Source organism: Lepus europaeus, chromosome 23, assembly GCF_033115175.1.
Source record: "Lepus europaeus isolate LE1 chromosome 23, mLepTim1.pri, whole genome shotgun sequence".
NCBI classification, from domain to species: Eukaryota; Metazoa; Chordata; class Mammalia; order Lagomorpha; family Leporidae; genus Lepus; species Lepus europaeus.
The window spans coordinates 1,402,835-1,428,433 of NC_084849.1; the positions used below are offsets into that span (position 1 = coordinate 1,402,835).

At 48.6% G+C, this 25,599-nt stretch overlaps 1 protein-coding gene across 3 annotated transcripts in view; it reads left to right on the top strand.

The window, feature by feature from the left end:
• The window catches only part of STX2 (syntaxin 2), a 49,197-nt gene that overhangs the window by 20,105 nt on the left and 3,493 nt on the right, over positions 1-25,599 (top strand). For 2 of the 3 annotated variants that reach the window (XM_062182195.1, XM_062182197.1), the window contains exons 3-9: positions 6,887-6,986; positions 11,591-11,665; positions 15,068-15,141; positions 15,796-15,904; positions 17,141-17,214; positions 17,316-17,453; positions 19,279-19,389. In XM_062182195.1, coding sequence (XP_062038179.1) covers positions 6,887-6,986; positions 11,591-11,665; positions 15,068-15,141; positions 15,796-15,904; positions 17,141-17,214; positions 17,316-17,453; positions 19,279-19,389 — 681 coding nt within the window. Of the gene's footprint in view, positions 1-6,886; positions 6,987-11,590; positions 11,666-15,067; positions 15,142-15,795; positions 15,905-17,140; positions 17,215-17,315; positions 17,454-19,278; positions 19,390-21,778; positions 21,905-25,599 lie in introns of all 3 variants that reach the window. The other variant, XM_062182196.1, reaches the window with a different exon arrangement.

Sequence of the window (25,599 nt, forward strand, 5' to 3'; positions counted from 1 at the left end):
CTAGTGACTGAGATTTTGAAACGTGGTGATGTTCAACTATATGACCGTGGGTGTTCTGCTCAGCCAGTGCCATCGGTCAGTTTGGCCTGTACCTGAGGTGGAGCCCACAGCCCATGCCTGGACCTTTGTCCCTCAGATGTGCACCTGGTGCTTCCTTACTGCCTTTCCCCCTCCCTCTTGCCCGCTGCTGGCTGCTCTGAGGTTTACCCATGCTTGTTGGTAACTTCACAGTTTTTGAAATTGCATCACAGGACTGATGCTGTGTTATAGTAGGTTACGCCTCTGCCTGTAGTGCTGGCATCTCATATGGATGCTGGTTCGAATCCCAGCTGCTCCACTTCCAATCCAACTTCCCACTAATGCACCTGGGAAAGTAGTAGAAGATGGCCCAAGTGCTTGGGTCCCTGCACCCATGTGGGAGACCTGGGCGAAACTCCAGGCTCCTGGCTTTGCATTGGCCCTGCAGATGGAAGACCTCTCTCTCCCTCTCCCCCTCTCCCCCTCTCTGTAATTGTGCCTTTCAAATAAGTAAATAAATCTTAAAAAAGAAGAGAAATTGAGTCACAAACACTTTGGTTTGGTTGAACATGAAGTAGAGAAGCGTGTGCAGTCAGTGGTGAAAGCTCCGTTTGTGCCGTTGGTTTTGATGAGGCTGAATATAGCTGCTTACTTTCAGTTGGGTTCCAAACCAGCTGACAGGCACAGCCAACCCGTAAGTGCATGAATAGAATGCTAATAAAAATATTTTAAAGTTACCAGTTTTTTCAGATTCAGCTAGAAGTTCTTGAATCCCTAGTACGAGCCTTCTCATTGGTTTCTAAGAATTTGTTCCTCATTTTATCTAATGGGAAAGCCTTGAGATTAAATCATTAGAAAATTAACTGAAAGTAGTATCAAAACTTCAGTTACTGGATTTCCTGATTCCACTTCTTGGCAATGAGACTCTTTGTTGTTTTATCCCCCTGCCCACGTTGTCCAGTTGTCACAGTCTGGATGTATCCCTTTTACCTGGCGCTGAGCTCCTCCGTGCAGGGTGTCACTAACATGCAGCTCTCATTCTAAAGTGTCTCCTGGCACTGACTGCTGTTGCTACATTTGGTGGAGAGTGACAGGGACCAGTTCCCTGAATTCTGTTTGGCTGAGTTTGGTTGATGTGGGCCTGCTCTGCCTCTGCAGCTGGGGTCTCAGGGACACACAAGGAATAGGCCACACTTGATTTAGGAAGGGTTGAGAGTGATCAGCCTTGTTTGGATTCTAACTGCAGTTCAAGCTTTCATTTGCTAAAAAAACAAAAACAAAAACAAAAAAAACCCAGCTATTTTTTGAAATGACTCTTAGATGAATAGAGAAGGAAATGATGTTTGTTAATACGAGGTCATTTTTCAAAAATGGCCTTCAGATCTTAAATTTCACAGAGATGTGGATTTTGTATCAGATCAACCTGTGTGTGTGTGTGTGTGTTAAGATTTATTTATTTATTTGAGAGGCAGAGTTAATAGAGCAGGAGAGAGAGAGAGAAAGGTCTTCCACCTGCTGCTTTGCTCCACAAATGGCCACAATGGCTGGAGCTGGGCCAATCTGAAGCCAGGAGCTTGGATAAGAACCAGTACCCATACCTCCACAGGTGGAGGATTAGCCCACTAAGCCACAGTGCCAGCCCCTAGATCAACCAGTGTTTAAAGACTAAAGTTGGCCTCTAAAGAGTAGTCACAGAATGGCCTTTTTTGTTTTTGTTTTTTAAGATTTATTTATTTATTTTATTTGAAAGGCAGAGCTACGAAAGAAAGGAAGGGGGAAAGAGAGAAAGAGAGAGAGAGACAGACAGACAGAGACTTCCATCTGCTGGTTCACTCTCCAGATGCCACAATGGCCAGGGCTGGGCTGATCTAGACCGAAGCTAGGAGCCTGGATCTTCTTCCAGGTCTCCCAAGTGAGAGTAGGGACCCAAGCACTTGGGCCATCTTTTGCTTTCCCAGGCCATTAGCAGGGAGCTGGATTGGAAGTGGAGCAGCTGGGTCTTGAATGGAGCTTCTGGGTCTCCCACGTGGGTGCAGGGGCCCAAGGACTTGGGCCATCTTCCACTGCTTTCCCAGGCCACAGCAGAGAGCTGGATTGGAAGAGGAGCAGCCAGGACTAGAACCGGCGCCCATATGGGATGCCGGCACTTCAGGCCAGGGCTTTAACCCGCTGTGCCACAGCGCCACCCCCACCCCCACCCCCACCCCCTGCAAGACCTTTTCAAGAGGCTCCTGCAGTCAGGACTGTTTTCTTGGTGATTCTGAGGTGCTGTTTGCTGTCCCATTGTAAGTCTCAGGGATGTATCCTGTGGAGCTTTCAGAAGCAACTGCTAAGCACAAAGATAGACATCGCTATGATGGCTGTTTTTGCACCAATATAAATTTAATTTTTAATTTCCCTTTTCTTCCAACGTTTAAAATATTTATTCGTTATTTATTTGAAAGGCAGAAAGAGACAGTGCTCTTCCATCTGCTAATTTTTTTTTTAAAGAGCTGTTTATTTACTTGAAAGTCAGAGTTACACAGGGAGAGGAGAGGAGAGGAGAGGAGAGGAGAGGAGAGGAGAGGAGAGGAGAGAGAGAGAGAGGTCTTCCATCTGCTGGTTCACTCTGCAGTTGGCCACAATGGCCGGAGAGAGAGAGAGAGAGAGAGAGAGAGAGAGAGAGGTCTTCCATCTGCTGGTTCACTCTGCAGTTGGCCACAATGGCCGGAGAGAGAGAGAGAGAGAGAGAGAGAGAGAGAGGTCTTCCATCTGCTGGTTCACTCTGCAGTTGGCCACAATGGCCGGAGAGAGAGAGAGAGAGAGAGAGAGAGAGAGAGAGAGAGGTCTTCCATCTGCTGGTTCACTCTGCAGTTGGCCACAATGGCCGGAGAGAGAGAGAGAGAGAGAGAGAGAGAGAGGTCTTCCATCTGCTGGTTCACTCTGCAGTTGGCCACAATGGCCGGAGCTGTGCTGATCCGAAGCCAAGAGTCAGGAGCTTCTTACGGGTCTCCCATGTGGGTACAGGGGCCCAAGGTCTTGGGCCATCTTCTACTGCTTTCCTAGGCCATAGCAGAGAGCTGAATTGGCAGAGGAGCAGCCGGGACTCGAACTGGCGCCTATGTGGGATTCTGGCACTGCAGGCGGCAGCTTTACCTGTTAAGCCACCGTGCCGGCCTCCTGTCTGCTAATTCACTCCCAGATGCCTTCATCAGCTGGGGCTGGGACATTTTGAAGTCAGGAACCTGGAACTTCATCGGGGTCTCTAATGTAAGGGGCAGAGACCCAGGTACTTGAGCCATCACCTGTTACTTCCGTGGGTATGCATTAACAGGAAACTGGAATTAGAAGTGGAACTGGGACTCAAATGCAGGGACTCTGATACGGGTTGCAGTGTCGTAACTGCTGCACTAAATGCCCACCTCTTATTCAACATTTTTGAAGTCTCATGTGAAAATCAGTCTCCCTTCTATTAAGTTAGAAATTACAGGTACCAAAAAAACACCAAGTGTTTTTGGAAAACACTTTTTAAAAAATGTATTTTTGGGATTGTACAATACAACCCCATCAAGGTTGCATGTACCAATGCTATCTCACTAGTCCAGTGATCAATTTCAATTCATAATTGATCATACTGATAGGTCTAAGAGTCAAAGGGATCACACAAACAAGACTAGTGTCTGCTAATACTAACTGATGGAATAAAAAAGGGAGAGAACGATCCAACATGGGAAGTGGGATACACAGCAGACTCATAGAATGGCAGATGTCCTAAACAGCACTCTGGCCTCAGAATCAGCCCTTAAGGCAGTTGGATCTGGCTGAAGAGCCCATGAGAGTATTTTAGGCATGGAAAGCCAAGACACACTTACAAAAAAAAACAAAAAACAAAAACAAAAACAAAAACAAAAAAAAACCCACCTAAATGAAAGATCTCTGCGAGTGAGATCCCAGTGGAAAGAACAGGGCCATCAAGGTAGGAGGTACCTTTCTCTGAAGGGAGGAGAGAACTTCCACTTTGACTATGACCCTGTCTGAATAAGATCGAAATCGGCGAACTCAAAAGGCTTCCATAGCCTTGGCAACTCATGACTAGAGCCTAGGGAGATTACTGACGCCATAAATAAGAGTGTCAAATTGTTAAGTTAACAACAGGAGTCACTGTGTACTTACTCCTCATGTGGGATCTGTCCTTAATGTGTTGTCCAATGTGAAGTAATGCTATAACTAGTACTGAAACAGTATTTTACACTTTGTGTTTCTGTGTGGGTGCAAACTGATGAAATCTTTACTTAATATATACTAAATCGATCTTCTGTATATAAAGATAATTGAAAATGAATCTTGATGTGAATGGAATGGGAGAGGGGGCGGGAGATGGAGGGGTGCGAATGGGAGGGAAGTTATGGGGGGAGGAAGCCATTGTAATCCATAAGCTGTACTTTGGAAATTTATATTTACTAAATAAAAGTTAAAAAAAATGTATTTTTTTAATTTGAAAGGCAGAGTTAGAAGGAGAGACAGAGATCTTCCATCTGCTGGTTCATTCCCTAAATGGCTGCAACAGCTAGGGCTGGTCCAAGACAAAACCAGGAGCCAGGAACTCCATCTGGGTGTCCCACGTGGGTGCAGGGGCCCAAGCATGTGGGCCATCTTCTGCTGCTTTCCTAGGTGCATTAGCAGGGAGCTGGATTGGAAGTGGAGCAGCTGGGACTCGAATCAGCACTCACATGGGATGTTGGCACTGCAGGTGGCAGCTTAACCCGCTGGATCACAACACCAGGCCCTAGAAAATACTTTTTCATAATAAAAATGTGTTTATGTTAACATGTTGCCTGGTGCTGCTGTAACAGATTACCACAGAGCTGGTGACCTGAGACAGCACTTGTTTACTGTCTTAGCGTTCTGTAGGCCACCAGTGTGCATACGGGAAAATGCAGGGCTGTGTCCTCTTGCTTTTCAGCTCTGAGGAACTCGAGCCTAGAGACCCTGTCCTCTGTCCTCACAGCACATCCCTGCAGCCTGTGTTCTCATGAGCACTTCTTGTGCTCTGTAAGAATGCCTCTGGTTCCCTTGTGGCCGCCCAGGCTGTCCAGGGTAATCTCCCATCTCAAGGCCCAGCACTTAACCCCATTTGCAAAGTCCCTCTTGCCATGGAAGGTGGCAGTCACAGGCTCCGGGAATTGGGTGTGGCTGTGGACCACAGTGCAGTGAGTCTGGTGTTGCTGTTGTAAATGCGGAAGGGGAAGGACTCAGCAGCGCAGCCCTTGCTTCGGTGCCCGTGTTGCTGAGCCCGAGCTGCACCTGGAGGCCTGCTGGGCACTCCCCTCCTCCAGAGCTTGTTCTAGTCACGTCTGCAAATTCCCTTTGCCATGGAGAAAGCAACATTCATGGACAGCCCTGTGGGGCCTCCTTAATCAATCTGGATCAATCAGCTGATGAGAACATTACATTTGGGAAAATATTGAATAGTTTATATTTAAAGATTTATTTCTTTATTTGAAAGTCACAGTTCCATAGAGAGAGGAGAGGCAGAGAGAGAGACAGAGAGAGAGAGAGAGATCTTCTGTTCGTTGGTTCATGCCCCAGATGGCCACAATGGCTGGAGCTGCACTGATCTGAAGCCAGGAGCCAGGAACGGGGGCTCAAGAACTTGGGCCATCCTCTACTACTTTCCCAGGCCATAGCAGAGAGCTGGACCGGAAGTGGAGCAGCTGGGAATAGAACCAGCATCCATATGAGATGCCAGCACTGTAGGCGGCGGCTCCACCCGCTACGCCACAGCGTCGGGCCCGAATAGTTTAGACCTTATCGAGGTCAAAGATAAGGGAGCTGAAGGACTGGCCATGTGAGCCCATGAGCTCGTTATTGTGGGCGTGTCCTGCGGGGTGAGCTGACTGCCGTTTGCATGGAATGTGCTGCTAGTTGGCTCCATCTGGGTGATACTTGGGGCTTGCTAGTGGAAATCTTTTTTTTTTTTTTTTTTTGACAGGCAGAGTGGACAGTGAGAGAGACAGAGAGAAAGGTCTTCCTTTTCCATTGGTTCACCCCCTAATGGCTGCTGCAGCCGGCGCACCGCGCCGATCCGAATTCAGGAGCCAGGTGCTTCCTCCTGGTCTCCCATGCGGGTGCAGGGCCCAAGCACTTGGGCCATCCTCCACTGCACTCCCTGGCCACAGCAGAGAGCTGGCCTGGAAGAGGAGCAACTGGGACAGAATCCGGCACCCCAGCTGGGCCTAGAACCCGGAGTGCCGGTGCCGCAGGCAGAGGATTAGCCTATTGAGCCACGGCACCAGCCCACTAGTGGAAATCTTTACAGCCTAGTGGGTTTTGTTAGTGTTGGTTGGTGTTCCCATGCTCTGAAAGACACTAATATATATCTTTTTAAAGATTTATTTATTTATTTGAAAGGCAGAGTTACAGAGAGGCAGAGGGAAAGAGAAGGGGGTCTTCCATCTGCTGGTTCACTCCCCAGATGGCTGCAACAGCCAGAGCTGGGCTGATCTGAAGCCGGGAGCCAGGAGCTTCTTCCTGGTCTCCCATATGGGTGTAGGGGCCCAAGCACTTGGGCCATCTTCTATTGCTTTCCCAGGCCATAGCAGAGAGCTGGATTGGCAGAGGAGCAGCCGGTACTTGAACTGGTGCCCATATGATATGCTGACACTGCAGGTGGTGGCTTTACCCGCTACGCCATAGCATGAAAGTCACTAATATTATTATGGTAACTTTTCCTTTATTTTTAAATGAAATGATCATGGTGTAGGAACAGGAAAAGCTTGTATTTCTTTATGTGGTGATTGTCCCTCCTTTGTCCTTCTCTTCCGAGGCCTCGGAAGATGGGAGTGCAGTTGGAGCTGCTGCAGTGTCTGACTGTATGTGTCTCTCCTAGGTTGAAGAGATTAGAAACAGCATCGCAAAGATAGCCCAGGACGTGGAAGCCGTGCAGAAGGACCACAGCATCATTCTGTCCGCACCAAACCCCGAAGGAAGTACGTTGCTGCTCTGGGAAACACTGCCGGCCTGTGTGCCTCTCTCTTGCTGTCTGCATCACAGAGCCACCTGGCTCTACTTCAGGCCGGGCTGGGAACTTGTGGAAAACACCTGGGGTTCTGGATACTGGCTGGGCGGAGGCAGGTGTCGCTGCGGCTTTTGAAGCTCTCTGCGGCCTCCGGTACCCAGCGTTGGGACTCCTGAGGTCTGTCCAGAAGAGCCCCGGAAGGCAGCCTTGTGTGAGGCCAGTCAGACAGGAAGGACGAAGCTGGAGGTGGGAGAGCAGTCAGTCAGAGCTTGCCGTGGAACACAGCGTTTCCTGGGCCGTTGAAAGATGAGGTCAGGCGAGTGGATTTCCCAGGTAGGAAGGAAAGGCTGCTGTGGAGTGGGCGAGTGCCAGCGTCTGTTGAGCACGAATGACCCCAGAGCTGCGGAGTGCACGCCTTGGCCACAGGGCAGTGTGTCCTCGCCTGCGGGGTGCTGGAGGCCGGGAGTTTCAGGTTTCAGGCCGGGGTGCTCATCCTGCAGGATCCTTAGATCCTTAGGATGATGAAGGTGCCAAGAAACCTCAGTAGGAAAACTTTGTTAGTGTCTCACATTCATTTACCCAGAACTTTCTGTGTAACATCTGTTACCATCTTGCTGAATTCTTAGGGAAATTGAATTAATTGAATTTGAATAAATATCAGTGCATTTTTCTTTTGAGTAATTTACCTCCAAGATATTTTTGCTGCCCAGTAATGGTAGTTACAACTATTGTTTGGATAAATTTAGAGCTGTAAATGTTTCACAATATTCCCTTCTGGGCTCTGACTAAAATGTTTGCCTTTTGTGTTTTGTTTTATGACAGAATGTGAACCAAAATTTCAGAAGCAATGTCCAATTCTTATTACTTGGTCTTTATTTTTTATTATTTTTATTTTTTTTTAAGATTTACTTATTTATTTGCAAGTCAGAGCCACACAGAGAGAAGAGAGGCAGAGAGAGAGAGAGAGAGAGGTTTTCCATCTGATGGTTCACACCCCAAATGGCTGCAATGGCTGGAGCTGTGCCAATCCAAAGCCAGGAGCTTCTTCCAGGTCAACCAAGTGGGTGCAAGGGCCCAAGGACTTGGGCCATCTTCTGCTGCTTTCCCAGGCCATAGCAGAAAGCTGGATCGGAAGTGGAGCAGCCAGGCCTCGTATCGGTGCCCATATGGGATGCTGGTGCTTCAGGCCAGGGCGTTAACCTGCTGCGCTACTGTGCCGGCACCTCTACTTGGTCTTTAGACAGCAAATTATTTCAGTTATTCTTGTCTCCCAGTAGTGGGTCCTGGGAAAATGTGCCCAGGGTAATGACTGTGGGGTTTCTGTCCCCTCCCAGCCCCTGTTTCTGAGGAGGAGGGGCCCTGACTCCTGTCTGGTCGGGGAGGGGGAGTTGGGCTCCGTTCCTCCAAGCCCCTCCCACCAGACGGCATCTTTCTTTGAGATAAACATGTGAAGCTGAGAATGTCATTTAATCAATTTCAGAGCAGAGGATGTTGAGCTTAGGTTAAGCAGTTGGTGTAAAGTCTCTAGCGCCTTGGTTGCTGAGCAGACATCAGGCAGTTTTGATCCTGCAGCCAGCTCTCCTACCCAGTCTGCTGTTTTACCCTGAGGCCTGTGCAGTGCCTACCCTGTGATGCTGTGTCCTGAGTGTCCGGAGCTGTCTGAGCCGTAAGCTGCTGTCATCTAGCAGCCTCCTACACGTGTGACTTTGCATACCTGTCCCGTTTCTCCGTGCCCTGGATCCCCGGAATGTGTATGCTAGACCAGAGGACTTGCGCTGTTAGACATTCTTTTCAGATACCTAGGTTGTTGAGTTAGACAGTGAGAGAGAGAGAGAGAGACAGAGAGAAAGGTCTTCCTTTTTCCGTTGGTTCACCCCCTAATGGCTGCTACGGCCGGCGTGCTGCGCTGATCTGAAGCCAGGAGCCAGGTGCTTCCTCCTGGTCTCCCATGCAGGTGCAGGGTCCAAGGACCTGGGCGATCCTCCACTGCTTTCCCAGGCCACAGCAGAGAGCTGGGCTGGAAGAGGAGCAGTCAGGACCAGCGCCCATATGGGATGCCAGTGCTTCAGGCCAGGGCATTAACCCGCTGTGCCATAGCGCCAGCCCCAATGCCTTTCTTTTCTTTTCTTTCTTTCTGTTTTTTTTTTTTTTTTTTTGACAGGCAGAGTGGACAGTGAGAAAGACAGAAAGGTCTTCCTTTTTCCGTTGGTTCACCTCTCAATGGCCGCTGTGGCCAGCGTGCTGCGGCTGGCACACTGCGCTGATCCGAAGCCAGGAGCCAGGTGCTTCCTCCTGGTCTCCCATGCGGGTGCAGGGCCCAAGCACTGGGCCATCCTCCACTGCACTCCCTGGCCACAGCAGAGAGCTGGCCTGGAAGAGGAGCAACCAGGACAGAATCTGGCGCCTGGACCAGGACTAGAACCTGGAGTGCCGGCGCCTCAGGCAGAGGGTTAGCCCATTGAGCCGCAGCGCCGGCCTCTTTCTTTTTTTAAAATTTTTATTTATTTGAGAGGTAGAGTTACAGACAGTGAGAGAGAGAGAGGGGTCTCCCATCTGCTAGTTCACTCCCCAAATGGCCGCAACGGCCAGAGCTGAGCTGATCTGAAGCCAGGAGCTTTTTCTGGGTCTTCTATGCTGGTGCAGGGGCCCAAGCATTTGGGCCATCTTCTACTGCCTCCGCAGACCATAGCAGAGAGCTGGAGCAGTGGGGTCTGGAACCTGCTGCCCATATGGGATGCTTGCGCCGCGGGTGGCACCTTTACCCACTACACCAGAGCCCTGTAGCTGTGCCTTTCAAATAAATAAAAATAACTCTTCAAAAAAAAAAAAAAAAGTGAAAAGGCCAAACTGCTGTGAAGGAGATATAAATGGAAACAGTTTACATATTGAAATCCAGAACGCATGACTGTACTGGATAAGTCAGAGAATGCTTGGGAAGGTGACAGCTAAAATGCAAACCGAGGGGGCTGGGTTGTCTTGGAGATGAGACAGCCAGCATGTCAGCAGAGCTGCTGCCGGTTTCCTCCGGAGTCTAACGGCTCCCCTGCAGGGTGCCATTCTAGAGCTGCCCTCTGGATTGATTGCCTGATGTGTTTGTTTTTCATTGGCTGTCATGCTTGTTTCTAATCTCTTAGCAAACAGACTCCTTGGTGATCTTTATACCTTCCCTAGATGACACAAGTGCTCAGAAAATGTTCATGGAATTGTGGGATCGTGACCTTTCACCTCTGGAGAATAATGGTACCTGATCTGGCTCTGCAGTGCCAGGATCCCTGAGGATGAGGGTGGCTCCCACTTCTTAGCTGGCAGTAACAAGGTTGAGAGACAGCACCAGCAGTTGGGGCCTACAGCGCACAGTAGGTACCCGGGACAAATGTATATGCCTTGGTCAGACAGTGACAGCAGAAGAAAAAACCAGACACATGTAGGGACACCCACCCACCCCACCAACAAAAAGATGATGAATCTCTGCTTCATTTTTCAGACCTGGGTGTTAGCTGTGGGTCTGGTAAACTATTTCACCAAATAGTTGACATAAACCAGCTATTCTCAGACTTTGGTGTGTGCTGTCATCATGAGGAGGTCAGGTTAAATCTGCCCGGACCCCACCCCAGCTACGTCTCTGACTGGGTGCTCCTGGAGGTCAGGTTACATCTGGTGCCCGGACCCCACCCCAGCTACGTCTCTGACTGGGTGCTCCTGCTGAATCTGCCTCCTGCACTTTGCAGGGCCCTGGTACCAGCAAGAGTTTGTGGTTTTTTGTTTTTGTTTTTTAGATTTTATTTACTTATTTGAGAGGTAAAATTACAGACAGAGAGACAGACAGAAAGGTCTTCCATCTGCTGGTTCACTCCACAAATGGCTGCAATGGCCAGAGCTGAGCTTCTTCCCGGCCTCCTATGTGGATGCAGGGGTCCAAGCACTTGGGCCATTTTCTACTGCTTTCCCAGGCCATAGCAGAGAGCTGGATTGGAAGAAGAGCAGCTGGGACTAGAACTGGCGTCCATATGGGATGTGGGTGCTGCAGGTGGAGGCTTAGCCCACTACGCCACAGTGCTGGCCCCAAGAGTGTTTTTTTTTTTTTTAATATATATTTGTTTAAGAATTTATATTTAGAATGTACAAAGTATTCTTTTTTAGTGATTTATTTATTTATTTTGAGAGAGAGAGAGGGAGAGACAAAGAGAAATCTTCCATCCACTGGTTTACTACGCAAATGACTACAACGGCCAGTGTGGGGCCAGGCCAAATCCAGCAGCCAGGAGCTTCATCTGTGTCTGCCATGTGGGTGTAGGGGCCCAAACATTTGGACCATCCTCCACTGCTTTCCCAGGCCGTTAGCAGGCAGCTGGATCAGAAGTGGAGCAGCTGGGACTTGAACCAGTGCCCATGTGGGATGCTGGCACTGCAGGTGATGACTTCACTTGCTATGCCACAATGCCGGCCCCAAAAGCTTTTCTTACAGAGAAAGAAAAATAGACTTACATGTGCTAAGAGTGCTGTTTCATTTAAATTTATTGAATATTATTTATGTTGGATGTCAAAGCTGAGATGCCTTATGTTACATTTTTAAAGAAATAAAAGAAGAGCTTGAAGATCTGAACAAAGAAATCAAGAAAACTGCCAATAAAATTCGAGCCAAATTAAAATGTAAGTGTGAAGTTTATTGATCATGGGAATATGAGTAATTGTTATTTTTTTCTTTACATTTTTTTCTTCTTTTCCATTTTCTTTAAAAATTACTTGCATATATTTGAAAGTCTTAATTTATATCCAATAAGATTGTTTGCTTACAATTGTTATACTATTACATGATGACATGGTAGGCTAACTGCAGATACTTGAGAAGGGGAATTTGCCTTGAAAGTGAACTGCCAAGTTCTTGAATGACTCTCTTAGTTGATGAGTTCTTTCAAACTTTCTTGATAAGCTAAAGACAAATTATATTTACTTTTTACAGAATATCGTTGAAATCAAGAACAGTCTGTAGATTTCATTATGGAAAAGCTGGACTCTCAGAAGCAGAGAGCTGCTTCCTGGGCCGACTGCTGGGCTGTGCGGCCCCCTGGGCACTGGGAGGCAGATGGCGGGCCCTGGGCTTCCTCAGCTTCGTCCCACTCCGGCCCACGGTGGTTATTTGGTCTCCAGTAGTTTCACGCTGCTTCTGACCCTGTGCCTGAACGGGGCCCCGAATCAGGGCTCTGCACTGTGGTTGGTGATGGCTTTTTTGGGTCAGGTTTTCCCTCCGTCTTCCCCAGCACTTCCTCCTTGGTTGGAGGAACCGCAGGCATTCGTCTCAGCGTTTGCTGCTGCTTGTGTGTTGTCGTTTCACGAGCTTCACTGTCCTCTGCTGCTGTGTTTGTCACGAGTTCTTCAAGCTGGATCAGGTTCAGGTGGCTCTGTGGGTTTTAATGTTGAGATACAAGATCGGACTCCAGATCTGTGTGTTAATGGCTACATTAAGATGTTGATGGTTGGGGCAATGGTGTAGTATGCTTGCATCCCTACTCTGTGCTTCTAACTCAGCTTCCTGCTAGTGCTCCTGGGAGGCAACAGATGAGGACCCAAATTCTCGGGTGCCTGCTGCTCACGTGGGAGACTAGATGGAGTTCTTGGCTCCTGGCTTCAGCCTGGCCTAGCCTTGGCTGTTGCAGGCATTTGGGGTATGAATCAGTGGATTGAAGATTGATCTCTCTCCAACAATCTATCTATCAAATAATTTTTTAAAAAAATGTTAATGGTTGCATTAAGATGTAACATTCTATTTCATTGTATCATCAATGACTGATAATCATTCCAAGATCCATACGTTTATTAGGAGTCCGAAGCAGTGATACCCTGACTTTACTGTCCCCTCTTGGTTTAGTAGCTGGGATAGTTCTTTATTTTAAACAATTAATAAATCAATTAGAGAAGCAGAGGGGGAGAGAGGCAGACAGAGAGGGAGCTCTTCTTTGTTGTCTTAGTGCTCAGGTGCCCACAACAGCTGGGGCTGGGCCTGAAGCTGGAAGCCTGGAGCTCTGTCCAGGTCTCCCACATGGGTGGCTGAGACCCAACAACTTGAGCCATTACCTGTTGCCTTTGGTTTTGTTTTTATTATTTTTCATTTATTTGTTTAAAAATTTATTTTATTTACTTGAAAGAGTTACAGAGAAAGAGAGAGAGAGAGAGAAGGACAACTTTCATCCATCTACTGGTTCATTCCCCAGATGAGTGCAATGGCAGGGCTAGGCAAGGCTAAAGCCAGGAGCTTGGAACTCCATCTGGGTCTCCCAGGTGGATGGCAGGGGCCCAAGTGCTTGTGGTGTTATCTGCTCCTCCCTGCTGCCTCCTAGGGTAGGAAGCTGAACTCAGGAGCTGGGGCCGGGAATTGAACCCAGAGACTCTGATGCGGACTGCAGGCTTCTTAACCTCTAGGCCAGACGCCCACCCCAGGAACAGTTCTTTGTGAAGAAACTTCTGTCTTCACTGTGTGGGCTGTCTGAGTTACAGACTCCACGGGAGAGACAGGATCAGTGCTAGATTCTTCTGTGTGGTTTCTGTGGGCTGTTGGCTAACCATTGAGACTTTCTGTTTTTCCTATTGGTGGGTATGTGGACCCAAACATACCTGGTGTTTGCCTTGCTGCAGTTAACCTTAAAACTCACGTTCCCGACTCTGAGCAGGGTGCTGCCGCCCGAGTCCTGTCGATGCCCCTGTTGGCATGGCGAGGTGACCCTCACCATCGCTGCGTTTCCTGCCCCGGGTCTGGGCCACCTGCTTTCTGAGGAGGCTGCGCCCTTAGCTGAGAGGGACGATTAGAGCCGAGAGTGGCATGCTGGGAATATGGCGCGGGGCAGGTCTTGGTCTTTTTTCCTCCAATGGACAGAGCTAGAACTCTCTTCTTCTTCTTCTTGTTCTTTTTTTTTTTTTTTTTAATGATAAAATAAACCATGATTTTTTTTATTGCAGTTCTTCAAATTAGAGAACTAAGGCAGGGTTTTTGCTTAATTGAGAGGCGTTGCATTTTTCCTTCCTTCTAGCCATTCCTGAAATCCTAGCTTTCCTGATATTTATTCTTTTTGCCCTAAAAACACACCAGATCCAAAATAACTATGCCAACACTTGCCGTCAAGTGTGGGTTACTTAAAATGTCTCTAGGTGTTTCCCACTGGGTTGTACAGATGGTTTTGTTTTAAAGTCACGTTCAGTGGTGGTTCTGTGTGATTTTGCTGTTAAATAGACCTACTGTTAGATTTCCTTATTTCATTTTTCTTTTGACTTTTAAGGGTTACTTTTTTAAAAACTTAATTTTGTGTTATAGTTATGTGAATTATCTGTGTCACACAAATCTATAAAATAAAACATACTCAAAGAAGTCTAGCTTCTTTCTTTCCCTCCCCACCTTATTTTGCCTTTCCCACTGATGCCTTTTTTTTTTTTTTTGCTAAAGTTTGTGGGTTACCTTTCCATTTCTCCCCCCATGGGTAAATATGTTTGCATGTGTACTACATATGTGTGCACACACACACAGCCATCAGGAACAGTGAAACACTTTTCTCTTGATGGATAGTCTTTTCTTGTTTGTTTGTTTTTGACAGGCAGAATGGACAGTGAGAGAGAGACAGAGAGAAAGGTCTTCCTTTACCGTTGGTTCACCTCTCAATGGCCACTGCAGCTGGTGCACCGCGCTGATCCAAAGGCAGGAGCCAGGTGCTTCTCCTGGTCTCCCATGGGGTGCAGGGCCCAAGCACTTGGGCCATCTTCCACTGCACTCCCGGGCCATAGCAGAGAGCTGGCCTGGAAGAGGAACAACCAGGACAGAATCCGGTGCCTCGACCAGGACTAGAACCCCGGGGTGCTGGCGCCACAGGCAGAGGATTAGCCTAGTGAGCCGCGGTGCCGGCCGATGGATAGTCTTTTTAGTGGATTAGTTTAAAAGGTCACCTAGGCTTTAACATTCAGTTTTTTGAAGATATGCTTCCAAGATAAGAAAGAAAAGCAATTTGAGGTTTGGCTTGAAAAACGTTGGTTTTTAAATTGAAAAGATAACTCTTTCCTGTATGTTTCTAGCCATTGAACAAAGTTTTGATCAGGATGAGAGTGGAACCCGAACTTCTGTGGATCTTCGGATACGAAGAACCCAGGTTTGATTGACAACCTCACTGATATTGTGATTATGTCCGTGGGTAGATATTTCACCTTCTTCTCTCGCGTTCTCATTGATGTGTTTATTCTCAGCACTTTTGGGAAGATTCTCATCATAAGTTTATGGAGCAGCCAAGAGGAGCCCATAGCACTTGGCCCTCTTTTTAACAGTGTTCAGGCAGATGGGCCCTGTGGACAGCCTGCTTGGCTTCCACGCGTGTAGCTGGGCCATGTGTGTAAGCCCTGTGGACAGCCTGCTCGGTTTCCATGCCTGTAGCTGGGCCACACATGTAAGCCCTGTGGACAGCCTGCTTGGCTTCCACGCCTGTAGCCGGGCCACGCATGTAAGCCCTGTGGACAGCCTAGTAAAGTCTTGGTTACTAAAATCTGAGCTGTGGTCTGTTGACCTCTCTCATTCATGTTTTCTCTCCTCTGTGCGGGAGAGATGAAGAGTAGAGTGGGGCCGTTGAACGTGAGGAAGGGAGTGCAGGTCCGTTCTCGCATCCATTCTGCTGCAGTACGCCGCTGTTGCTCTCACGTCTCACCTGAGGGACGGTGCAGTAGTTTAGTTTCCAAAGCGTCATGGTCTTATCGATGACTTTTAGTAGAACTGCGCGTTTACATATTCATGTAGTTGTTTTCTGTGTTGTCAGCATTCAGTGCTGTCTCGAAAGTTTGTGGAAGTCATGACGGAGTACAACGAAGCACAGACTCTGTTTCGGGAGCGCAGCAAAGGCCGCATACAGCGCCAGCTGGAGATCAGTGAGTGCCTGGGCTTCTGTCTGGAGTTGTCTCCTGCCCCCCCCCCCCCCCCCAGTCTCCTCAGAGTACTTCAACTTCATAAAAGGAATTGCATCTCTACTTTCAACTTTTCATAGGTTTCTGTTCTTGAATCAGTCAAACTTTTTTTTAAAAAATATTTATTTTATTCATTTGACAGTTAAAGAGAGAGGTAGACACAGAGAGAGAGGTCTTCCATCCGTTGGCCCACCCCCTAAATGGCCACAGCGGCTGGAGTTGAGCTGATCCAAAGCCAGGAGCTTCCTCCGGGTTTCCCATGAGGGTGCAGGGGCCCAAGGACCTGGGCCATCCTCTACGGCTTTCCCAGGCCACAGTAGAGAGCTGGGTTGGAAGTGGAGCAGCCGGGACTCGAACCGGTTCCCAAATGGGATGCCAGCACTGTGGACTGGGGCTTTAACCTGTTGCGCCACAGTGCCGGCCCCAAATAAGTCAAACTTTATTGGTTATTATTTACATCTCTCAGAAAATGGGAAGTCGGGGCAGTGCATTTCTGTGCATCCCTTGTCCTTCAGCCTGTCCTGCCGTGTCTGGAGGGTGGCCACCTCCCGATTCTGCCTGTCCACGTCCTAGGTGCTGTGTTCAGCACAGTGCCCTTTTGTGGGAGCCGGAAGTAAACTCTTAGGAAAACTGTGCCAAAGCCTGAGCTCCTGATTTCCTTTGTTACTGATTCCTTTGTACACTTAGTTGTCATTAACACCAAAGTCAGGTTTCCTTCACCCCAGTTACAAGGTTTCTGCTTCTGAGTCTCGGGTTCTTTTCTCTCTCATCTGTCACACCTGCCTAACAAAATATATTGAAGGAATACAAAAATACAGTTGAAAAATGTTAATGACTCTGTTAGATTTTAGTTGTTTACTTATCATTGAGCAAGTCATTGGTTTTTAGTAACTCTACATTCTGGGTGGAGATTTTTTAAAATTATTTCTTTGAGAGGGAGAGGTACAGAAGCAGAGCGACAGAGGGAAAGTGCTCCTGTGTGCGAGCTCACTCAGCTGCTGGGGTCCTGAAGCGAGGGCCCACGGCCTCAACTCAGATTTCCCATGTGCTGGACCATGCCTGCCGTCTCCCAGGGTCAGCATCAGCGGGAAGCTGGGGCTAGGCTGGGGCCGGGTGTAGAACCAGGTGCTCCACCGTGGGCCCTGTGGTCTCGTAGTCAGAGGCCGCCCCTGAGTGGAGCCTTTGCCTGTTGCTCTCCAGCTGGGAGGACGACAACCAATGAGGAGCTGGAGGAGATGCTGGAGAGCGGGAAGCCTTCCGTCTTCATCTCCGACGTGAGTGTGCACACAGTGCCGTGGGCTCCTCGCTAAACGCTGCTTCCCTCCAGCTTCCAGACCAGCCGCAGCTCATGAGTTCTCTTTCCTGTTTTTCAAAGATTCTATCAGACTCGCAGATTACTAGACAAGCTCTCAATGAGATTGAGTCGCGCCACAAAGACATCATGAAGCTGGAGAGCAGCATCCGGGAGCTGCACGAGATGTTCATGGACATGGCCATGTTCGTCGAGACACAGGTGGTGGCACAGCAGTCTCCCTCCACATCTTGTATGTGACCCCCACGCTCTGGAATCATCGTTATTTTGGATCTAATCTCAAAATTCAAAAGTGAATTGCACTGTTATATGTAATGTAGGAGTGCTAGGAACAACTTGAGCTCTGAACAGTGAAGGTATGGGTGTGGGTCCGCCTTTCCCCAGCCACAGCAACACCACGCTTGTTCAGGGAAGATTTCTAATGAGACAGACAAATGTTTCTGCTACAGTAGCGAAAGGGAGATACCCATACATATACACAAAAACAGGTGCGTGTACGCACACACACACAACGTAAAGCGTGAACTTAGCTACATAAAACAGGCTTCACAGAGAAAACAAACAGCATGGTCACAGGGGGACAGTGGAATTTTAATTTTATCCTCTAAATAGCTGTATGTTCAAGTTTCCTACAAGGACAGCTGTTGTAGTGACTTGGCAGAGCATGTAAAACCGTAAGCCCCAGAGGGGAAACGGCCCCTCCCACAAGTCACAGCTCATGTGATCACATCACGTCTCAGGCTGTGCAGAGGCCCAGGCCAGGAGTGCCAGGTGGCAGGGAAAGGCCCTTTGAGCAGACTAAAGAATGAGTGCAGTTTTTAGTGAGAACACAGTTCCCGTGTAAAACACCTGATCACCCGTTTCCGTGAGACTTGTGGGTGTGCTCCTGTGACTCCCAGCTGTGTCCCTCCCCCCCCCCCCCCCGAGGGGAGGCAGGCACTCTGCTGACCACCAGAGGAAGGGCAGGCGCCTGACCGGTGGTCCTCATGGGAGGGGTTCAGGGCCAGTTTGGCTGGAGTTGTCCTCTGCCAGGGCTCCCATGTGATGGGCTTGTTCCTGTGACTGCCACCTCAGGGCTTCCTGACCTGTGGAACATTGTTTATTTTGAGGGACTTCTGTATGAAAAGCTCAGGAATCATGAATTTGCTAGAAAAGCTACCGTGCACCCAGGGGCAGGGGTGGCTCAGTTTCAGTCTGTTCTAACTCTGCGTTTGTGATCTAAGACATGGTCACCAGGCGCCCACCAGTGTGTCATTTCAGGACGTAGTCCAGAGGAGACCAGGTAGACAGAATAGGAGGCTGTTGTGACTGCTCAGGATGGCACTGCACCTGAAGTTTTCACCATCCTGTTCTATAGAAAGCCGCTGTATTCTTAGCTTTGTGAGCAGTCAGTGTTGCCACGTGGGCACCTGCCTGAGGCCCATGGCAGGTGGTCACTTGCTGGTCAGTTGCTGTGAACGAGTGAGCTAATTGTCCTTCTTTTTCAATGCTGTGCTGCAGATCCTGTCTGCTGCTGGCCAGAGAACAGGTACATGTTTCTTCCCTAACATTTCACTGGCTTCACCTCCGTTTACATTTTTGTTCATTAATGTATCCAACCTAGTGTCAAACAGAAGCCATGCTTAGTTTAGTGCTGTTGTAAAGAAGTCGCCGTTTTCTACCTGTTGGAAAGGATGTCATCCTTTGTATGTTCTGTTTGTCCACAGTGGTAAACTCTTGGTGTAACCCAAGCCCCCTGCTGTGCCTTCGCCTGGCTCATCTGTGCTGTGCTCTGGGGGAGCCGTCTCAGGTGGCCTCGGGGCCGGCACTGTTGCCCGTCCCTTCAGTCCTTTCTGAAATGTCAGTGGATGTCGGCTGCTTTGTGTCGGCCCCTTCATGGTGCTCTCACCCTTCACCTCGCTGGGAACGTGGAAAAGTTCATGCACCTTACATGCTCACGTCATGTGTGAACACTTTGTCATGTGGCTGTCTTAAGATATGTAAAGTCATTTGAAAAACCTTCTAAGTTTGAAACTTTTGTTTTAAGGGTGACATGATCAACAACATAGAAAAAAACGTTATGAATGCTGCGGACTATGTAGAACGTGCTAAAGAAGAAACTAAGAAAGCTATTAAATATCACAGCAAAGCCAGAAGGGTAAGTTTGGGTCTCATTAACCAAATCAAATTAATTAAATTAAGTTGATGTGTCTTTTCCTCCTCATTTGATTTCAGTCCTCAATACAGTAATGTAAGTCTGCCTGAAAGGTTTTCCAAGAAATAAAAACTCCTTTAATGATGTTTGTTTTAAAACTGAAATGGTTCTTTTTGCTAACAGTTTCCAGAGTCCTGTAGCCTGCAGGCCGTTTTGTATTCCAGGGAATCAGAACCCTCTACGAACAGCCAGGGCTGGTTTCCTCCTCTAGGTTGGATGGAATTGAATTTTTGAGTTCTGTTTCTTGGGTCGCTCTTTGCAGGGAGCTGCAAACTGATGAGATGGAAAGTCTCCTAGACTGTTGGTTACCCAGCTGCTGCGACCGTTTATCCATTTGTTCCTGTTCAGATGACTTGCTAATCCTTTGGTTGGAGGAGAGAATGGTCTGAGACTGTGGCCTAACACCTTGCGTAGCACCCGTTTGGGTCCTCAGAGGAAGGGAGCCCCTTTTGCTTCAGAGGTTTCACAAGGGTAAAGGGCTCCTTTGTGCATCTTTTTCTTTTTTCTTTTCTTTTCTTTCTTTTTTTTTTTTTTTTTTTTTTTTTTTGTTACTGGGGCCAGAGTTTGAAAGTGATTCTACTTGTTTAGATCTTTTATTATTGCCTCTGACTTTTTTTTTTTTTTTTTTAAGATTTATTTGTTTGAGAGGGAGAGTGATGGAGAGAGGTGGAGAATTGGAGAAAGAGAAAGAGAGCTATCCCTGGTTCACTCCTCAAATGGCTGCGTATTGCCATGGCTGGGCAATGCTGAAGCCAGGAGCCAGGAGCTCCATCCGGATCTACCACGAGGGTGGCAGGGCTGAGTGCTTGGCTGTTTTCCCAGGAATATTAGCAGGGAGCTGAATTGGAAGCAGAGCAGCCCGGCCTGGAACCAGCACTCTGATATGGCGTGCCAGCATTGTGGGCGGTAGCTTTACACACTGCACCACAACACCGGCCCCTCTCCTCCGCTGTCTTCTCGCGTGGAGCAACAATGACACAGGACGCCTGTGTGGTTTGGGTGCTGTGCTCCCACCTCCCTGCGGGTGACCTGGGTTTTCAGTGCCTTCCTCAGAGGCTGATTGCTCAGTGCTCAGGGCAGGGGATGTTTCTTCCTTTTTTTAAAATATTTATTTATTTACTTGAAAGTCAGAGTTACACCGAGAGGGAAGGAGAGGCAGAGAGGGAGAGAGAGAGAGGTATTCCTTCCACTGGTTCACTCCCCAGATGGCCGCAACAGCCGGAGCTGCGCCTATCCAGAGCCAGGAGCTTCCTTTGGGTCTCCCACGTGGGTGCAGGAGCCCAAGGACTTGGACCATCTTCCACTGCTTTCCCAGGCCATAGTAGAGAGCTGGATTGGAAGTGGAGCAGCTGGGACTAGAACCAGCGCCCATGTAGGATGCTGGCCCTGAAGGCAGCGGCTTTACCCACTGTGCCACAGCGCCAGCCCCAGGGGAGTGTTTCAAAAGTGGTGCCAGCACAGGCTGAGTAGAGAGCCTCACAGAGCTAGGGGCACGTGTACAGTGGGGCTGCTCGTGCAGCGTGTAGCGTGCGCCGTGGAGAGCCGTCTGTGGGCTGCAGCCTCAGCCTCGGAGCTTGTCCACTGTGTGAAATGGATGACATGGCTCCTCATGCTATTTTGTGTTCCCACTTTGTAAGTTACCCCGGCATACATCGTGGTGCTGAGCTGCCAGGTGTGAAGTGCTTGGCGTAGGTCCAAGCACCGAGTAGCCTTGCCTTTCCCAGAAAAGGCAGCTGCATTCCTTTTCTCCATGACCTGGTGTCACCCTGCGGACACACCGTCTAAAGGTCATTGTTTTTACAAGAGGGAAGTGGCTGCGGCTGTGTCCGATGTTGGGGGTGCACATTCCCCCGACTGTGGCCTGGCCAGAGGAGGTCACTAAGACCTCCTTGCTTCGCTCATCCCGCACTGCTCTGATCGCTTCTGGCTGCATGTGGATCACGCCCTCTGCTGGTGTCCTGTGCTGTTCCCCCGGGGAACTGTGGCCCAAGAGGCCCACAGTGTGGCTGGAACGTCTTCCTGGTAGGTGACTGATCCCGGAGTGTGCGGAGCAGGCCGTGTGCCCTGCCCGGTGCAGCGCTTAGCAGTGGGTCTGCCGCACGTGCCGTGGCCCTGCTGCTCCCTCCGCAGCAGTGAGGCCCTGCACCGGGCATTCTGAGCGACCTTCAGTTAAACCCCTGAGAACCGAGCCCACCGACCACAGGAGGCAGATGTCCTGTTAGTAGGATGTTAACGTAAGTTCTGACAGATCGTTTATTTTAAATGAAGAATGTGTGTTTATATGGTGACACAACATTAACCATGATGTAACCAGCTTGCTTTTCTTTGACAGAAAAAGTGGATAATTGTTGCTGTGTCGGTGGTTCTGGTTGCCATAATTGCTCTAATTATTGGTTTATCAGTTGGCAAATGATGGTGCGGATGACATCACTGTGCATGGCTCTCTGCCAGGGTGGCAGTAAGTAACTAACCAGCTAATTCATCGTTAGCCACTCGTTGCGCCTGCCCGACCTTAATTTACTCAGATTGTGAACGCTTGCCTGCTGGCTGTTGCAATCCTGACCTGTTTGCCCCGCACGCTGGGTTCTGGTCTCCAGCCGAGCGGCTCTGCTTACTGAGCTTGATCACAGGCCACGTGGCCATTTGTTTTTAATCCAAAGGTGCTGCCTTACATGGTTTTTATTTGATTTTTTAATATTTTTAAATTTATTTATTTACTTATTTGTAAGAGCTACAGAGAAAGAAAGGAAGAGACAGAGAGCGATCTGCTGGTTCACTCCCCAGTTGGCCATGTCGGCCAGGGCTGGGCCAGGCTGAATCCAGGAACCAGGAGCTTCATCCAGGTCTCCCAAGTGGGTGGCAGGGGCCCAAACCCTTAGGTCATCTTCCACTCTTTCCCAGGCCATTAACAGGGAACTGGAATGGAAGTGGTGCAGCTGGGACACAAGCTGGCTCTCATATGGGATGCGGGTGTCCCAAGTAGGGGCTCGATCTGCTGTGCCATAGCACTCGCCCCCTTAGGTCCTTTTAAATGTCTGAGTCTTCGTCCATCAGTGTGCTGGGATAGGCAGGCAGACGCCAGCTCTGTCTCTTCCACACAGCAGCCCTGCCCAGAGGTCAGAACCACCCACGCTGGTCAGGGCTAGTCAGTTAGAGCCAGCACTTAATATCTTACTGGTTCTCTTCAATTGTAACTTTGAAATTAACTTATACAAAACATTGGTTGTAATTAAAATCTTTTGTATAACTTTTCTATTTGGCAACATCGATTTTCTTTAAAAATATATCATCAGGGGCCAGCATTGGGTGCAGCGGGTTAGACCGCTGCCTGCAGTGCTGGCATCCCATATGAGTGCCGATTCGAGTCCCAGCTGCTATACTTTGTTTTCTTTTTTTTTTTTCCCTCCCAGAAACTTTTATTTAAGGAATACAAACTTTATATATATATATATATATATATATATATTTTTTTTTTTTTGACAGGCAGAGTGGACAGTGAGAGAGAGAGACAGAGAGAAAGGTCTTCCTTTGCCGTTGGTTCACTCTCCAATGGCCGCCACGGCTGGCGCACCGCGCTGATCCAAAGGCAGGAGCCAGGTGCTTCTCCTGGTCTCCCATGGGGTGCAGGGCCCAAGCACTTGGGCCATCCTCCACTGCACTCCCGGGCCACAGCAGAGAGCTGGCCTGGAAGAGGGGCAACCGGGACAGAATCCGGCACCCCGACTGGGACTAGAACCTGGTGTGCTGGCGCCGCAAGGCGGAGGATTAGCCTATTGAGCTGCGGTGCCAGCTCAAACTTCATACATTGCATAAATACAACTTTAGGAACATGGTGGTTCTTCCCACTGTATCCACCTCCCACCCACTCTCCCATCCCTCTTCCTCCTCCCTCTCCTATTCTCATTCTTATTTTTTACTAAGATCTATTTTCTTCTTTTTTTAAATATTTATTTTATTTATTATTTGAAAGTCAGAGTTATACATATAGAAGGAGAGGCAGAGAGAGAGGTCTTCCATCCGATGGTTCACTCCCCAATTGGCTGCAACAGCTGGAGCTGCGCCGATCCGAAGCCAGGAGTCAGGAGCTTCTTCCAGGTCTCCCATGTGGGTGCAGGGGCCCAAGGACTGGGCCATCTTCTACTGCTTTCCCAGGCCATAGCAGAGAGCTGGTTAGGAAGTGGAGCAGCCGGGTCTTGAACTGGCACCCATATGGGATGCTGGCGCTTCAGACCAGGGCTTTAACCTGCTGTGCCACAGTGCCGGCCCCACTAAGATCTATTTTCAATTAACTTTATACACATATGATTAACTCTGTTAAGTAAAGAGTTCAACAAATAGTATGAAAAAAAAAAAACTTCATCAATAGTAGACACAAGGGCTGTTCAAGTTATTGCTTCTCAAAGTGTCAATTTCATTTCTACAGATTGCCTTTTAGGTGCTCTATTAATTATGACAGGCAACATATCAGGGAGAACATATGATATTTGTCCCTTTGGGACTGACTTATTTCGCTAAGTATGATATTTTCCAGTTTCATCCATTTTGTTACAAATTACCAGATTTTGGTTTTTTATTTACTGCTGTGTAGTATTCCATGGTGTACACATCCCATAATTTCTTTATCCAGTCTTCTGCTGACAGGCATTTGGGTTGACTCCGTGTCTTAGGTAATGTGAATTGAGCTGCAGTAAACATGGGGGTGCAGACAGCTCTTTCATGTGCTGATCTCATTTCCCGTGGGTGAATGCCCAGGAGTGGGATGGCTGGGTCACAGGGTAGGTCTGTATTCAGATTTCTGAGGTATCTCCGTACTGTCTTCCGTCTGGCTGCTCACTTTGGATCCAGCTCTCCGCTAATATGCCTGAGAAAGCAGTAGAAGATGGTCCAAGTTCTTGGGTTCCTGCACCCGTGTTGTGGAAGTGGACAGTGTTCTAGGTTCCTGGCTTTGGCCTGGCCCAGCCCCCATCATTGTGGCCATCTGGAGAGTAAACCAGTGATGTAAGAAATCTTCCCCCCCCCCCCCCGCCCCTTTTTGTGTAACTGCCTTGCAACTAAATTAATCTTTATATTAAAATATCCTTATTAAAATGAAAACCATGTTTATTTAGTTGACATGCCTGTTGATTCTTAACAAGATTCTGAATGTAAAAGAAACTCAGTTTATTAAAATATCATTGTTTTTGTTCATTGTGTATCACCTCTTCCCAGACTTGAGTTGACTTTGCATTTTTTCAGAAGGATTTATTGTTACAGAGAGAGAGGGAGACACAGAGAGACCTTTCACCCACTGGTTCACTTCCCAGACAATAGCCAGGGCTGAGTCAGGCTGAAGCCAGAGCCAGGAGCCTGGAACTCTACCTGGGTCTCCCACGTGGGTGCAGGGGCCCAAGCGCTTGGGCCGTCTTCCCTGCTTTCCCAAGCACATTAGCACATTAGCAGGGAGCTGAATCGGAAGTGGAGCTGCCTGTATTTGGACTGGCACTCATACGTGATGCCTGTGGCACAGTTGGTGGCTTAACCCTCTGTGCCACACACTAGCTCAGCTTTGTGTTTTCCCTCACGTTTTCTTAAGCATTAGAGCATCCTACTGGCGTTAACTCTTAGAATGCTGCCTGGTGTTAAGTCTGCACGTCCAGCTATTTCTGGGTTGGTGTCATCGCTGATGAGAATGTGTGCAGTCCCCCAGGTGCACAGCAGGTGGTCCCTGCTGAGCCCCTTAGATGTTATGCAGGTGGCTGCAGACTGGTAGTCACTGGTATTTTTATTAAAATAAGATAAAACAGGAAGAAATCACTTATATGGTTGAATTTCACTCCTGCTGTTCAGTTTTTTTCAAAAGATTTATTTATTTTATTTGAAAGTCAGAGTTACACAGATAGAAGGAGAGGCAGAGAGAGAGAGGTCTTCCATCTGATGGTTCATTCCCCTGTTGGCTGCAACGGCTGGAGCTGCGCCGATCTGAAGCCAGGAGCCAGGATCTTCTTCCAGGTCTCCTACGTGGGTGCAGGGGCCCAAGGACTGGGGCCATTTTCTACTGCTCTCCCAGGCCACAGCAGAGAGCTGGATGGGGAGAGGAGCAGCTGGAACTCGAACCGACACCCATATGGGATGCTGGCGCTTCAGACCAGGGCTTTAACCTGCTGTGCCACAGCG